We start from the raw sequence: 14,301 nt of genomic DNA on the forward strand, positions 1-14,301 counted from the left end.
AATGTTCATAGAAAAATGAATATTCATGCTTGTTTGGGATCTCAAACTATTATTAAAGAACTAAAGTAGATTATTTTTCTGTGGCAAACCTAAGGAAAAGTGTTTCAATGATTACCAATGATTACCATAGTGTTTCTATGATTACCATTGCTGAGATTATTCTTTTTTTTTTTGAGATTATTCTTTAACAAGGAAAAATAATTTTCTCCTAGAGCTCATTTGCTGTATTCCATAAATTAGCTGTTACAAAGAATCCATATCAGAGAAATTCAAACCTAATAAGAGGCTTTTCTTACACTATCAGAAAGGCACATTAAATGCACAACGTTGGCCACATTATTTTTGATAATGATGGAAAACAACAGCTGATAGCCAGTTTGGGACAAATGCCAACTGTTTCCATTTGTCTGAAAGATGTCAAAATTAATTGCAACACTTTGTTTTGAAAGAATATTGTTATCTATCGAGAAAGTGTATCAACTAAAATCCTAAAAAATAGACTAAAGATAATGATTTGAAATATTAGTTAAAAAAAATTTTAGTGTCCCAAAGTATAAGTAAACACATCTCCACAGCTTTACATAGTTTCATATATTTTATTTTTTAAACACTTATAATTTTGCAAGCTAGCAGTAAAATATTGTCCTTGATATTTTACTAATTAGCACCGTATACCTTTTAAAGCTAACTGGAACATTGTTTCAAATGTAAATGATTGTAAAGTAGAATGATCATTTCAAATGCCAAATTAGTCTCAAGTAACATAAGAACCATTAATTATCATTATTTTTGGCTTTATGCACAAAGATGTATTTCAAAGATGAACTTAATTATTAGTATCAGTTCTGTCAATCTAACAAATCAAAGTACCACAGTTTAAAGCAATATTTAACCTCTGAAATTATTATATAATTAAAGAGGTACGTAAGAAAAGTTGAGAAATCAGCTATAAAAAGACAAGAGACTGCACAACTTTAGAGTCCCTTATTTTTTAGAATGAGGAAAATAATGAAAAATTTCATGGTACAAGTATCAGTTTCACATACGGTTTAGCGTATGTCAGTATTCTCATGCTTTACTTATATGAGTTTGGCCTTACCAAAAAGCCATCAAAACGTCCAGAATAATTCACAGGGACAGCTGGAAGCCTGAAATAAAATTGCTCAGTGCAAAAGATCCCAAGCCATTCATATAATTTTAAATGGAAACCTAGACATTTACCTCCTATTTTTGTTTTCATCTGAAAAACCTTTTGAAAACATGGGGGAAAAAAACTAATTAAACTCAAAATTACTTCCAGACATCAGAAAAAGAAGGGATTTTTCAGTCCCTGTTTTCTAATAAGGGCATTCTTCAGAGCTATGGGGTTAAATTCGAAGCTGCAAGCCACTGCTTCCTAGCACGCCTGTTTTGCATACCAGTAGCCTCAAGTCCAGTTCTGCCATTTGTGGGTAACTATGACAAGATACAAAAGCATGTGTTTGCCATAAATAGCTCTGGCTAACAGCAAACTGCTCACACTGAACAGATCAAATTCTCTATAAGGAGAGCCGCCTGGACCACAGCCAAATTCCACTACTAATCTTTAAGACTGCTATATAAACATTTTTTGTGTGAATTTGTGAAATATATTAAGAAATAGTAGCTGAAATTAAAGTTCCTAAACAGAAGTACTATTAAACTTTTGAAGGACAACATTTTATAAATTATTTTCATTATGACCAAATAGGCAATAAGAGCTTCCTATTTCTTCTACTGGTCAACTACTTAGAAATGTAAACGTGAATTAAAAAAATAACTATGCTAATTTATTCAGAGAACTAATCAGATACTGAAGAGTATTTATGTCAAAGTGCAAAAAACAATTCCTGATCACCATATTAATACATAAGGAAATAAATAAAGCTTATAAAAGTATACCTCTGTAATATTTTATATTAGCTTTAGGACAGAATATTTTTTAAACCAAATAAAATCAACAAACTGGAAAATATCATGCAAGAATGTTGTACAAAAAAAATTCTTAAATGACCAGTGCAGAGATTAATAATAGCTGTTTAGCCTAGGAGTTGCTTCACATGGTATTTTGCAAAATGTCCAAGGAAAACAAGGCAACCGTTCTGTAATATGCCACAATTTTTATTGCAACGTGGCCATTTTTGTGAGGGTGGGGAGTTTGATCTCAAAAACAATGTTCCATTTAAGGCTCTTTTATACAGAAATTGCCATCATGACTGATACTCAAAATATCTTTAGTGTTGCAAGACTTACATGGTAAACATAAAACTCCTACGTGTATTCAGTAGTATACACTCAATGGGGGAAAAAAGGCATTAATAATAGCTATTTCTTTTAAGAAGATATGCAGGTAAAAGGAATGAACACTGAGGTACTAGGATAAGCTGATGACACAGTTAACACAACTTAATTGGCATTCCTTTTCTGGTGGGGGATTAAATTTATTACAAAAAAAGTGCTTTTAATGCATAGTGTTATATCCGTGCTGCCATGTCAAAAAAAAATAGGCTTGCCAAGGCAGGTGAGGTGTATGAATGCTCAAGGCTCACAGAACTGCAGTCAAGTGCAACTATCAGTAATACTGAATAGAGTTTACCATCTCACCAGTGGATAATACTTTGAAGGCATTCAATTAGCTTAACCCTTTGTAGTGTTCTAAGCTATTCACATTGACAATCACAATTCACTGTAGTGTTTGCTGCAAAGGAGGCATATACCCAGTTGTTTTGGCTAAAATATGATGGGAAGGCATTCCTTGGGTTCTACATAAAAGTAACAGTATTAAACAGTCTAATGGCAATCACTGATAGGCTGCTTACATGAATGATATTTCCTTCATTCATTGTGTTGGAAGGACCCAGTGGGAAAAGAGAAAAAAAAAAACCTAATACTATTCCAATTGACTGAGCTGGAGAAATGGAAGCTCCTTAAGATCCAGATGGCACTTGACTGCTTTATAAGGGTTTTCCTTCAAGTGAAACTACTACATTGCCTCCCAATTTCTCTCCAAGTGTGGAACGGTCCTTTATATCATCCAAGCCATTTACTTGCCACTCATGTTTAATACCTAAAAAGAAAAAAAATATTATCCAATTACTTTATTATAATTAAGAAAGGAGCAATTCTTCTGCACAAAATAGTCAATGCCTGTACCTGTAAATTTCTTTTTAATGGCATCTTTAGAGCTAGCATATATCATCTTGCTTTTTAAAGGCGCACTTTCAGGAGCCCTACAGGGGAAAAAAAAATGGTTGAACCCTATTTAAAAGAAAAACAAAGGCAAAACTGACTATGTTAATAATAATCCTTGCATTTTAAAAGTACTTTTTTCTTTTGTTTTTACACACCAGAATATAAATACTAGGTCTTCTTTCTTAGACTCTTTTGTTTCGTATGTGGCATCGTACAAAGCATATCGGCAATCATTCAGAGGTAGCAACTTCACAAAAGATGTGTAGGGGTCCTCTACAGTATCACCAATGTCACCCACCAAGATCTGCTTTGCTTCCTCAACAATTATTTGTCTTTTGTCATCGCTTAAACAGAAGAGAACTGCTTTCTTTCTTTTTTTGATCTCCTCTTGTGTAGAAGATTTCCTTACTTTCATATCATTAAAAACTTTGATGACTTCATCATTCACTGTAACTCCAGAAGCCTGAAAGTAAAGAAAGGACAGAAATTCAGAACAAGTAATTCGGTTTTAACCAAAATTACTGTTTGCGCAAGAGGATTCACTTTAGTCTGGACATCAAAAGTTGCATCATACCCTGCAAGCCGTCTCATCAGATTTGCCACATTTTAAGTATCAGGATATGATGCACCTAAGGGTTCTAACTCATCCTGCTCCATTCATCCTTTTTAAAAAAGGTGTGTGGAGGTTAAAGCAAGTGGATGGTAGACGGAAAGGGACAAATACAGGCTGTCCCATCCCTGAAATGTTTCCTATTTCACTGGGTGATGTCAGAGCTTCAGGAGCAGCAGCAAAAATACCTTCTGTATTGTGTCAACCCGGCAGGCCTTAAAAAAACACTTTTGGATTTCAGTTAATGCTTCTACTATTTTTTTCTTTAAAGTCATCCTAGCCAGTGCCGTTTCCTCATAAGGAAAGAGAATCAAGTGTGAACTCCAAACCGCCCACGGCTACAACATAATTGACTCACAGCTCAAATGCAGGCACTTCAAAACTAACGGATCGCGTGTAAAAAGCTTTCTACGGCGAGAAAGCATTTTCAAGAGTTTTCCCACCTCCTTTATCTCCCCCTAAGGGTTTTATGACAGGCCCTCAAGACCCTCAGCCTTCAGCAAGGGGTTTTTACCGCACATACCGAATTGAAAGCCCGCGTGGGAATAAATAAGGAAGCGAAGGGCAAAGGCGGCGAGCTGGGTGGGGTGGCCGGGGAACAACTCGGCGGACCCTCCCGCGCCCCCGGCCTCCGCCCGCCCGGCTCAGGCCTCGAACCCCCGCGTGTCGCCCCCTGTCCGGGCCCTCCCCGCCCCCAGGAATCCGAAGAGCTGCCTCGCCGGGCCTGACGGCGAGAGGGCAGGCCCGCCGGGTGGAGAGAGAGCACCGGGGCCGCAGCGCAGGAATGCCCACCTTGGAGGCCGAAATCAGGTTAAAATGGCGGCCTCAGGTCCAGGGCCCCGCGGAGCCGCGTGGGAGGCAGCACTCGCCACGCCCCGGCCCCCGGGGCCCCTCGACCCCGCGACCCCCGGCCGGCGCGCCCGCCTTACCATAGTGCCCGCGGCTGAGGCTGTGGCGGCGGCTCGGGCTCCGGCGGTGTGGCGCTGCGAGGAGAAGGAGGGGCAGGCGGGCGGCGGCGAGTGCGGGGCACGCCGGGAGTGCGGCCCGAGAGGCGGCGGCGGCTCGGGGGGCTGCGGCGCGGGCGGGGCGGTCACGTGGGCACGCCCCGGGCCGGCCCTCCCGCCGGCTGGCCCTCCTCACCCTCCGCGCGTCCTCGGCCTGACCCGGCGCGCGCTCGGCAGGCCCCCGCGGGCTGTGCATCCGCGGTGGGAGCCGCGGGCCTTGGCGGGGAGGTTTCCAACCCCGGGGCACCAGCAGTCCGGTCCAGCCGGCTCTCGGGAGGGCGTTTCCACCCTGCCTCCCGAGGGCCAGGCCGCTACTCCCCGGCTTGGGCGCGTGTGAGGCGAACGGCGCACCGGGTGTCTTTTATTCGTTTGTGGTTTCCATTGGATGCCTACGTTGTGGGTCTTTTTGGAAAACCCCCGTCAGAAATGGCGAAAATTATTTAGATCTCCATCAATTCAGTGAGAATAAAACACTGTGGGGCGGAGGTTAAACCTAGCGATTGAATTACTCAGCAAAAAGAAAATGATAAACAGAGGTGGGAAATCACTTTCTAAAAGTCTATGGTTGAAATAATAATGGGGAGTTTGGGGTAGTATTAATAACATCCTTTAGTAATATTCTTTTATATATTATTAGGTTTAGTAGGATTGTACTCTCTGCTAATAGTCTTTTCCTCATGAGGCCCCTACCTTTGACAGCTGGCATCAAATAAGTGGACCCAAGAATAGAGATTCCTCCCTCTTTTTGGCGATCACAACCTTTTCTAGCAAAACCCATATGACTGAGCCAAGGCTCTTCTCTGACTAAACCTTTTTGATACTTACTACAAGTATCCATTGCATTTATCATAGAAAAAATTGTCACCGTATACTTTGAGGAAATTTTACATGAAGATTCAATGCTTTATGAGTTTATAATGAAAGTGTTTAAATGAAACACTTTATGTGGTTATGTTTAATACAAGGAAAAATTAATAAAGTTTCATTCATGAGTTTTGGGGCTAATTTATATCACCATTTCGCCTGAACATTTATCATTTCCACCTTACTTTCTTCATTTGTAAAATTGGCAAAATGAATTTAAAACTCTGATTAATAATTGAACTTATTTTCAAGTGAAAAAGACTTGCTCTAAAAAATTAGAATTGTTAATGACTAAAACTGTTGGAAACAAAATAGTCCAGATAAACTTCAAGGTGAGCTAAGCCAGAAGTGCAGGCTAAGAACTATGAGTTGAGAAACTAGTATGAATCTTGGCACTGCCCCATCTCTATAAATTGGAAAAACTTTCAACCGCTGTAGACCTTCTTCATCTGTATTATAAGCTGTGGTTGTTGTTTAGTCACTGTCTGACTCTTTTGTGACCCTATGGGCTGTAGCCTGCCAGCTCCTCTGTCCATGGGATTTCCCAAGCAAGAATACTGGAGTGGATTCCCGTTTCTTTCAGGGGATCTTCCCGACCCAGGGATTAAACCCAGGTCTTCTGCATTGCAGGCTGATTCTTTACCACTGAGCCATCTGGAAAGCCATTGTGGTTATCTTTGAAGTCCTTTCGAGCTTAAAAACTCAGTTTCCTAGCGTGCCAGTGTTTCTCAGGAAATGGTGTGTGTGTTCTTAGATTAAGTAAATTTAGGGATGGAAAATCATAGTGAGGAGGGTTATTCCCTAGAATCTGCCTGTAATGCCGGAGACCTAAGTTCGATCCCTGGGTGGGGAAGATCCCCTGGAGAAGAAAATGGCAACCCACTCCAGTATTCTTGCCTGGAGAATTCTATGGACAGAGGAACCCAGCAGGCTACAGTCCATGGGATTGCGAAGAGTGGGACACGACTTTAGCGACTTAACGCGCACATACAGGTACTCAATAGGTGATAAAATAACAACTTTAAGATGCTTTACTGCTAGAAAGAGAACAAAAAGGAAGCACCTCAAGACTGTGAGACCTTTCTACATGCCCTTGTCAGCTCTTAGGATGTAGAAACTAGTAACAACTCTTCACACGTGTAATTTATAACCAGAATTTACCGCTGCTTGCTAGAGAGACAGCATTACCAAGTATTGCTGCATGAATTTTGGCCCCTATGTGGTGGAGGGATCTGAGTGTCAGACATCATGTGTGTCAGTTTCCTGTGGCTGCTTAACAAGCTACCACATTTTAGTGGCTTAAAACGACACAAATTTATTCTTACAGTTCTGGGGGGCAGAAGTGAGAAATGACTCATGGGACTAAAAGCAGCACTTCATTGCTTTTGAGGCTGTAGGAGGAAAATCTGTGTCCTTGCCTTTTCTAGTTTCTAGAGGCTGCCCACATTCCTTGGTTTGTGGCCCCCAGAAAGCAGTACCATCACTCGCACCTCTGCTTCTGTCATCACATCCCTGATTCGCTCTCTCCTGCTTCCTCTTACACCACTAAGAACCACTGTGATTACTTTGGATCCACTGGATAATTTAGGATAGTCTCTCATCTCAAAATCATTTACTGAATCACATCCACAAAGCCCTTTTGGCTATGTAGGGTAACATATTCACAGGACAGGGACATCTTTGGGAGGCCGTTATTCTGCCTACCATGCCACATCTGTTCTCTTTAGCCATCTCAAGCCCAAAGCAAAGATTAACAGGTGGGACAGAAGGACCCTAAACGATACTGTGTACACGCAGGCTAAGTTGTCTCAGTGGTGTCCAGCTCTTTGCGACCCCCTGGCTCTTCTGTTGCTGGGATTCCCCAGGCAAGAATACTGGAATGGGTTGCCATGCCCTTCTCCAGGGGATCTTCCCGACCCAGGGATTGAACCCACATCTCTTATGTCTCTGTATTGGCAGGCGGGTTCTTTACCACTAGTGCCACCAAAACTCCAATTTTCCATTTGCGGGATCACACATGGGTGACAGCTGCAGAAAATCATAGGAACTACGTGAGGGTAACCTCAAAGAGGATGGATCTGAAAGGAATCTCGGCTCTGACTCGGCAGTGGTGTAACCCCGGCCCATTTACTTAACTGCTCCACAGCTGTTTCCTCACGTGTGAGATGGGGATTATATTACAACCTCCCTCTCAGAGTTGTGGTGAGAATCAAGTGAAATAGTGTATGTAAAGCTCCTTCCAGCACAGAAAAAGGAACCCTGGGGCTCTTACCCCCAGTACAGAGTGAAGGGGAGAGCATAACTTTACCAACACACAGGCAGCAGTCATGAAGCAATCCCAAACCTCACTGTTATTGATTTGTAAGGCTCAGCTAAGGTTTGTTTGCTGAAGATTTCTTAGAAGATTGGAAAAGTGAACACCCCTTAATGCATATTCTCCCACGAAGCAGATAATATGGTTCCTGTGGCATGTAAAAGCTCAGAATCCTTTTTCAAGTCTTTTTTTTCCTTTTTTTAAAAAAAAAATTAATTTATTTTAACTGGAGGCTAATTACTTTACAGTATTGTAGTGGTTTTTGCCATATGTTGACATGAATCAGCCATGGGTGTACATGTGTTCCCCATCCTAAACCCTCCTCCCACCTCCCTCCCCATCCCATCAACTCTTAACTGAAGCGATACATCCAGCAGATTATGTAGATACATTCTGTTCGAGCCCCACTCCCTGTCAAGACACATCATATTCAGCTCCCACAGCCACTTCCTGACAAAGACAAATGTAAACGGAAAGATGCTCACCACTTCCAAATGTACCTTTCCACCCACATGCCTGCTTCATCTGACATCTTCATAACCCACGCCTGAGCTAAAAGACCGGTCAGGAGGCAAGTCATGCATTTTTCTAAATCCAAATTTGAACTTAGAACTAGAAAATAAACATAGTGGGAAATGTGTGTTGGAGTCTGATCTCTGTGACTCACTCCCTCATCCACAAAATTCATTTTGGGTCTTCCATGTCTCATCTTCAGTTCTTTCTAATTTGGGAAAATGCCCTCACACTAAAAGAACTTAGCGTCTGTCCAGGAAAGAGATGATGAGGTACAGGGTAGCAGCAGTGAAATGCACTAAGTACTGAAATGTAGTTCAAAATGGTCTCAAACTCTAAATTTATAAATGCTAGTTTCCATTTATTTACTCACAAGCACATTTATCAGATCCACCTATCAGTTATTTCTAATATTGATTGAATTCATGATAATAAGTAGCAACTGGTTATCTAAATTATACAAACCATACAAAAACAGCATCTGAGAAAAGAAACTGGCTTGTAATTTATTTAAGGTGCAGAGCCTTTTTTAGATTACTTTATTACAAAAGTTGTGGATTTTTATATTCTAGAGAATCATACAGAAATGTAATACAGAAAAAAATGTAATATACCTACACTGTATGTTAACAGATATGAATAAGAGTAGGCAAGAGATCAAAAACCAAATTAAGAATGAGAAGAGTCTGTTCATTTCATTTATTCATTCATTCCTTTCCATCATTTACTTAGAATTTCTGCCAGGGTAAGAATACAAAGGTAAGAGTTACAAAATTCTCACTTTGAAGAAAATAAGTTCTTCAAGGAAGCCAGTATATGGAACAATCCAATGCATGCTCCAATGGGGTACATACAAGATGCTTTGGAAACACCGAAGAGGACCATCAGCTCAGTTTGGAGCAGGCTGGGTCTGAAGAGACAAGTGGAAGTTGACTAGGCAGGTAGAGACAGGACTTTCAAAGCAGAGGGAACCAAATGTACAAAGCCTTAGTAGCACCAATATAAAGCACAAGAAACCCCAAATTGTTAGCTACAGCTGGAGCCTGTGCCCTTGGTAGAGAATGAGGATAGAATGGTAGGAAATACCAGCTCTTGTGAACCTTGTATACAAGTCCACAGTCAGAATTGTATTCTGCAGATCAGGGAGGTAATAAAGGCTTTTCAGCAGTGTTTTGTTTTTTAAATAACAGCTATGTTGACATGTTATTCAGATACCATAAAATTCACCCCTTTAAAGTGCACTAACATTCAATGTTTATTAGTGTATTCACAATTGTGCAACCATCACCACAATCTAATTTTAGAACATTTTAATTATCCCCCAAAAGAAAAACGCCATATACATTGGGTGTTATAAGAAACCTAATCTAGGTTTGTAGACTTCTATTTTTTTTTTAAGAGTTTCATAGTTTCAGCTTCAGGAGTAGGTCTTTGATCCATTTTGAGATTTCTTTTTTACTATGTGGAAGTAGGGGGTCCAACTTCATTCTTTTGCATGTGGATATGCAGTTGTCTCAGAACCATTTGTTGAAAGATTATTCTTGTCCTCAAATTTGCCTTTTAAATGCTGTTACAGGTATGCTGGCAATCACATTGTAAAATGCTGTCAATTTTTAGATTTCTAATGGCTTGCTGATGAATTTAACTGACTATAAGAGAGGAATTTCCCTTGTATTTCACAACTAGTTACTTGTGTGTCTGAAAATCGATTCCTTAATAAGCACGTCAGTAGGAATGTAGTTTGTTTTCTTTTGTTTTTTTTTTTAAGTATTGAGTCTCTACTATGTGCCAGGAAATGTGCTAGGCGCTGAGTATAAGATGACCAAAATAGACACAGTCCCTTGCCTTCATGGATCTTGTAATCAAGTGAGAAAGTAACCAGGGGCCCTGATATATTAACAGATTAGAGAAACTGAGGAAGGTTTCTCTGGTTGAAGAGTCCCGCAAACAAAACCACAGCATGAAAAAAACACTGAGCAAGGAAGGAGCCTGACTTTTGCGTGCTCATTCGCTCAGTCATGTCCTCCTCTTTGCCACCCCACGGGCAGTAGCCCGCCAGGCTACCCTTTTCTTTCCACGGGTTTCCCCAGGCAAGAATACTGGAGTGGGTTGCCATTTCCTTCTCCAGAGCTTAACCTTTGGCAGGGGCGGGGGTGGGGGAACGCTAGTGGTACTAAAGTGTTCCGGACAAGAAGAGAAGTACAGGATGAACCTGAAGAAGTGGTCAGGGCCAGTGAATGGACCTATAAACCGTGTGCCAAACTCTCAGGGGCGCCACTGCTGCTGCTGCTGCTGCTAAGTCGCTTCAGTCGTGTCCGACTCTGTGCGACCCCATAGACGGCAGACCCCCAGGCTTCCCCGTCCCTGGGATTCTCCAGGCAAGAACACTGGAGTGGGTTGCCATTTCCTTCTCCAATGCATGAAAGTGAGAAGTGAAAGTGAAGTCGCTCAGTCGTGTCCGACTCTAGCGACCCCATGGACTGCAGCCTACCAGGCTTCTCCGTCCATGGGATTTTCCAGGCAAAAGTACTGGAGTGGGGTGCCATGCGCCACAGATGCTTTAAATTTTATGGGAAACATAGCGCCATCTGTCGGACACAAAGGGAACTACTGAATCATTCGGTTTTACACTTTTATTTCAGATGCGTGTACAGTTCCAACCGAGAGGTTCTCCGCAGTTGGTGGGATAAAGAACAAGTCCGTTGAGAAAATCAGTGTGGAGCCGGAAATGAGGGTGACTGTGTCCAACATGATTCCAAGATTTGAGAACTTATGCAGTGTCCAGCATGTGCAAAGCTGCTAAGACATAAATATTGTTTGGATGTAACTACTTAATAAACAGAACTGTTAGGTATTTCTTCTGGCCCACGAGTGCTGTGAAGAAATTTTTACTATACCAAGGGCACTGTAAACGGAGAAGATTTGGGAGCCTCTACTGTTAAGGATTTTGGAGTTTTATTCTAAATGTCGCAGGCAATTATTAAAAGGGAAATGGGGAGAGTGAGCTGGAGGCTTTGATGTTTTCTACTGAAGTGATATTTTTAAAATTTAGACATTTTATGTAAGTGATTTTGCTTTCAATTACTTGTTTAATTACAACAATGTCTTTAGATTTAGCTCTAATTAAGAACGTCAGTGTTTTCCTCCCTAAGAGAAAGGTTTGCCCCAAGGTTAGAGACCAATCAAGAACCCAAGCAGAAGTGAGCTTCTTTTATTGACTTAAAATTGTTTCTCCTTCCACAAACTGTCAACAGAAAGGTGGAGAGGGGCTGGACCCAGTACTCTGATGACTCTTGGTTCACTTTAGGCTGTAAAGAATGGAATAGAAATCTAACATAGCTCATGCCAGGAAATCTGCCTCCTTTATAAGTGCTTGAAATTTGTATCCTTTCAAATGGGTTCGACTATTGTAATAGAGATTACTCGTGCTCCAGTGTCCACTGGCTCCCTTCTACTTTAGTAAACAAAAGAGCATCAGTCTCCATTTTATTTGGAGTTAGGTCCCCCAGCTAACAGACTGAATTTTGAGATGTGGCCATGTGATCAATTCAACTGATGTTATGTGGCCTTCACTGAAGGCTGCTTCAAAGGAGCTGAGTCACCTGGAAGGTGTATTCTCTCTGCCCTGCCTTCTTTTGGCTGTGGCACGGATTTCATAGAAGACTACCAGCTCTCTTGGACCATGAGATGACCTTGAGAATGAAAGCCAGATGCTAGGATGATGGAGCAGAAAGATGGGGGAGCCGGCGTCTCTGATGACTGTGGAGCCACCACAGTAGTCCTGGACAGTCTTCCTTGGAACTCATATATGTTGGCCTAAAACAAATTGATATTTCTCCAGCAAAGATGGGTTTACTCAGGATCAGCAAATAGCGATTCAGGATCTTCTACTGTGGGGCTGCCCTGTGTGTGCTAAGTCGCTTCACTTGTGTCCGACTCTTTGTGACTCCACGGACTGTAGCCTGCCAGGATCCTCTCTCCGTAGGATTCTCTAGGCAAGACTACTGGAGTGGGCTGCCATGCCCTCCTCCAGGGGATCTTCCTGACCCAGGGATCAAACTTGCGTCTCTTATGTCTCCTGCATTGGCAGGCAGGTTCTTTTCCACTAGCGCCACCTGGGAAGCCCGACCATGGCGCTAGCCACATGCAGTTCCTCTCAGGGCAAGGGAAGGAGAATGCTTTTTATTTATTTATTTATTTTGGCTGTGTTAAGCAGCTTGTGGGGTCTGAGTTCCCTAGCTAAGGGGTTGAACTTGGGCCACAACAGTGAAAGCACAGTGCACAGTGCCCTAACCACAGGACCACCAGGGAACTCCAACCTCCCACCGCAACCCACCCCCCCTAACCCCGGTCCCCTGCCCCCCCATGCTTTTTATATGGAGGGAAGTAGGCAGGCTATATGAAACAAAGGATCTATGGCTTTTTTTGGCTGAATCTTTGCCACGAAAGAAGTCTTTCTTCCTCTGGGCCTCTGCTATCCTCACAGGGCATGAGAGCTTCCCCTTCTGGTCTTCCAACTTTATTTAACTGTAGTTTTTGTTGATTCATTTTGATGGAGAAATTTGTCTTATTCAAGCTGCTGTTACTTGGCCTGGACTGTTTTTTGTTTTATGGAACCAAATCTATCCTAATAGTCCTCATGTATGATTACTCGAACTAAGTTTCCAGTCTTTGAACGCTTTCCCCAAGGTGGGGATCACCACTTTCACAGATGGGTTTTATTCAGTATCAAAGGATATGTTTTTAATTGGGAACTATTTCAGCCCAAATTAATCTCAATGATTTTAGCCAGTTCCTTCTTTTGTTATTATTTAGGCAAGAGAGGGAGAGAAGAGAGAGAGAAAGTCCTTTCTAATCTTGATATAAAAATATTTTCCTAAAATTCTTCAAATAATGTTAAAGTTTGTTTTTCCATTTAGGCCTTTAATCCCAGATAACTCTGAAGGAGCATCATAGAAAAATGGGAAAAGCATCAGAGAATGGGCTCTTATTGGGCTCCCCACACGTGCTCACGAGGAGTGCTTGTGTGGCTGGCTGGGTCCTATGACATTTCTCTGTCTTTGGAAAGCCCTTTCCAAATTATTGGGACAACTTGCCTTGGCTATGTAGAAACATGCTTTTGGACACAAATTCGAGAAATCTCTATGAAATAGGAATAACCAAAGGAAACATTTGAAATTATTAAAAGATTTTTACATCCTTAGTTTCTTTTTGACCATTTATGCGTTTTCAGTGATGTCAGAATATTTTTTAAAATGTAATGAATGCCTATTGATCTGTATAAGATAATTTTGCTGAAGCCTTCATCTCAAAAGTTCACTCTTCAAGATTTTGCCCCCAAATTCCTACCTTCAAAGTAACACATATACTGAGAGAGAGGAAGAGCTCCTGTTACATTTGGGGTGGGGTGAGTGGCAGATGTTTTTGAATCTACTAGCAAAGAGTTCAAGCTCAGAGTCACTGATCTGCTCGGATTTCTAACCCATGTGAACCCTCAACACACTTTCTCTAATTCTACCAGATGTAGCCAAGCTGTTCAGACAGAGTTCATCAACTCCTAAGCTGCTTTAGTTACAGACTGCTTGCTTTATATTACATGGGATGGATTTTCAGGAGTTCTTTTGATTTGCAGTTTGCTTATTTACTCCAAGAAATTATCAAGAAATAGTCTGGACTGGTGAGCCCTTTATCTTTGTTTGTCCTAAGAGATGTTCAAAGTATTAAAACATTTGGTAAATTAAATACAATATAGTGTAGATTCTGACATTGTTAGTTTAGACATTAGA

At 41.5% G+C, this 14,301-nt stretch overlaps 1 protein-coding gene across 2 annotated transcripts; it reads right to left on the bottom strand.

The window, feature by feature from the left end:
- Positions 1 to 582: 582 nt before the first annotated feature.
- On the bottom strand, positions 583 to 4,774 carry CFL2 (cofilin 2). Of its 2 annotated transcripts, none has more exons than XM_059879146.1 (4): positions 4,613 to 4,773; positions 3,366 to 3,673; positions 3,172 to 3,248; positions 583 to 3,085 (listed from the first exon to the last, which is right to left on the bottom strand). In XM_059879146.1, the coding sequence occupies exons 2-4, from the start codon at positions 3,623 to 3,625 to the stop codon at positions 2,973 to 2,975; spliced, it is 450 nt and encodes a 149-aa protein (XP_059735129.1). In that variant the 5' UTR covers positions 3,626 to 3,673; positions 4,613 to 4,773; the 3' UTR covers positions 583 to 2,972. The 2 variants fall into 2 exon arrangements, with proteins under 2 accessions (XP_059735129.1, NP_001069622.1); NM_001076154.2 differs by having other exon boundaries at positions 2,122 to 3,085; positions 4,750 to 4,774.
- Between the last annotated feature and the right edge of the window lie 9,527 nt (positions 4,775 to 14,301).

This window comes from Bos taurus, chromosome 21 (assembly GCF_002263795.3).
Source record: "Bos taurus isolate L1 Dominette 01449 registration number 42190680 breed Hereford chromosome 21, ARS-UCD2.0, whole genome shotgun sequence".
Classification (NCBI taxonomy): Eukaryota; Metazoa; Chordata; class Mammalia; order Artiodactyla; family Bovidae; genus Bos; species Bos taurus.

Bases quoted from the DNA above. Each gene is read 5' to 3' on its own strand.
- CFL2 (NM_001076154.2), bottom strand. The intron at 3,249-3,365 runs GTGTGTAAAAAC...TTTCCCCTGTAG, and splicing joins GACCTAGTATTTATATTCTG to GGCTCCTGAAAGTGCGCCTT. The intron at 3,086-3,171 runs GTACAGGCATTG...TTTTCTTTTTAG, and splicing joins CATTAAAAAGAAATTTACAG to GTATTAAACATGAGTGGCAA.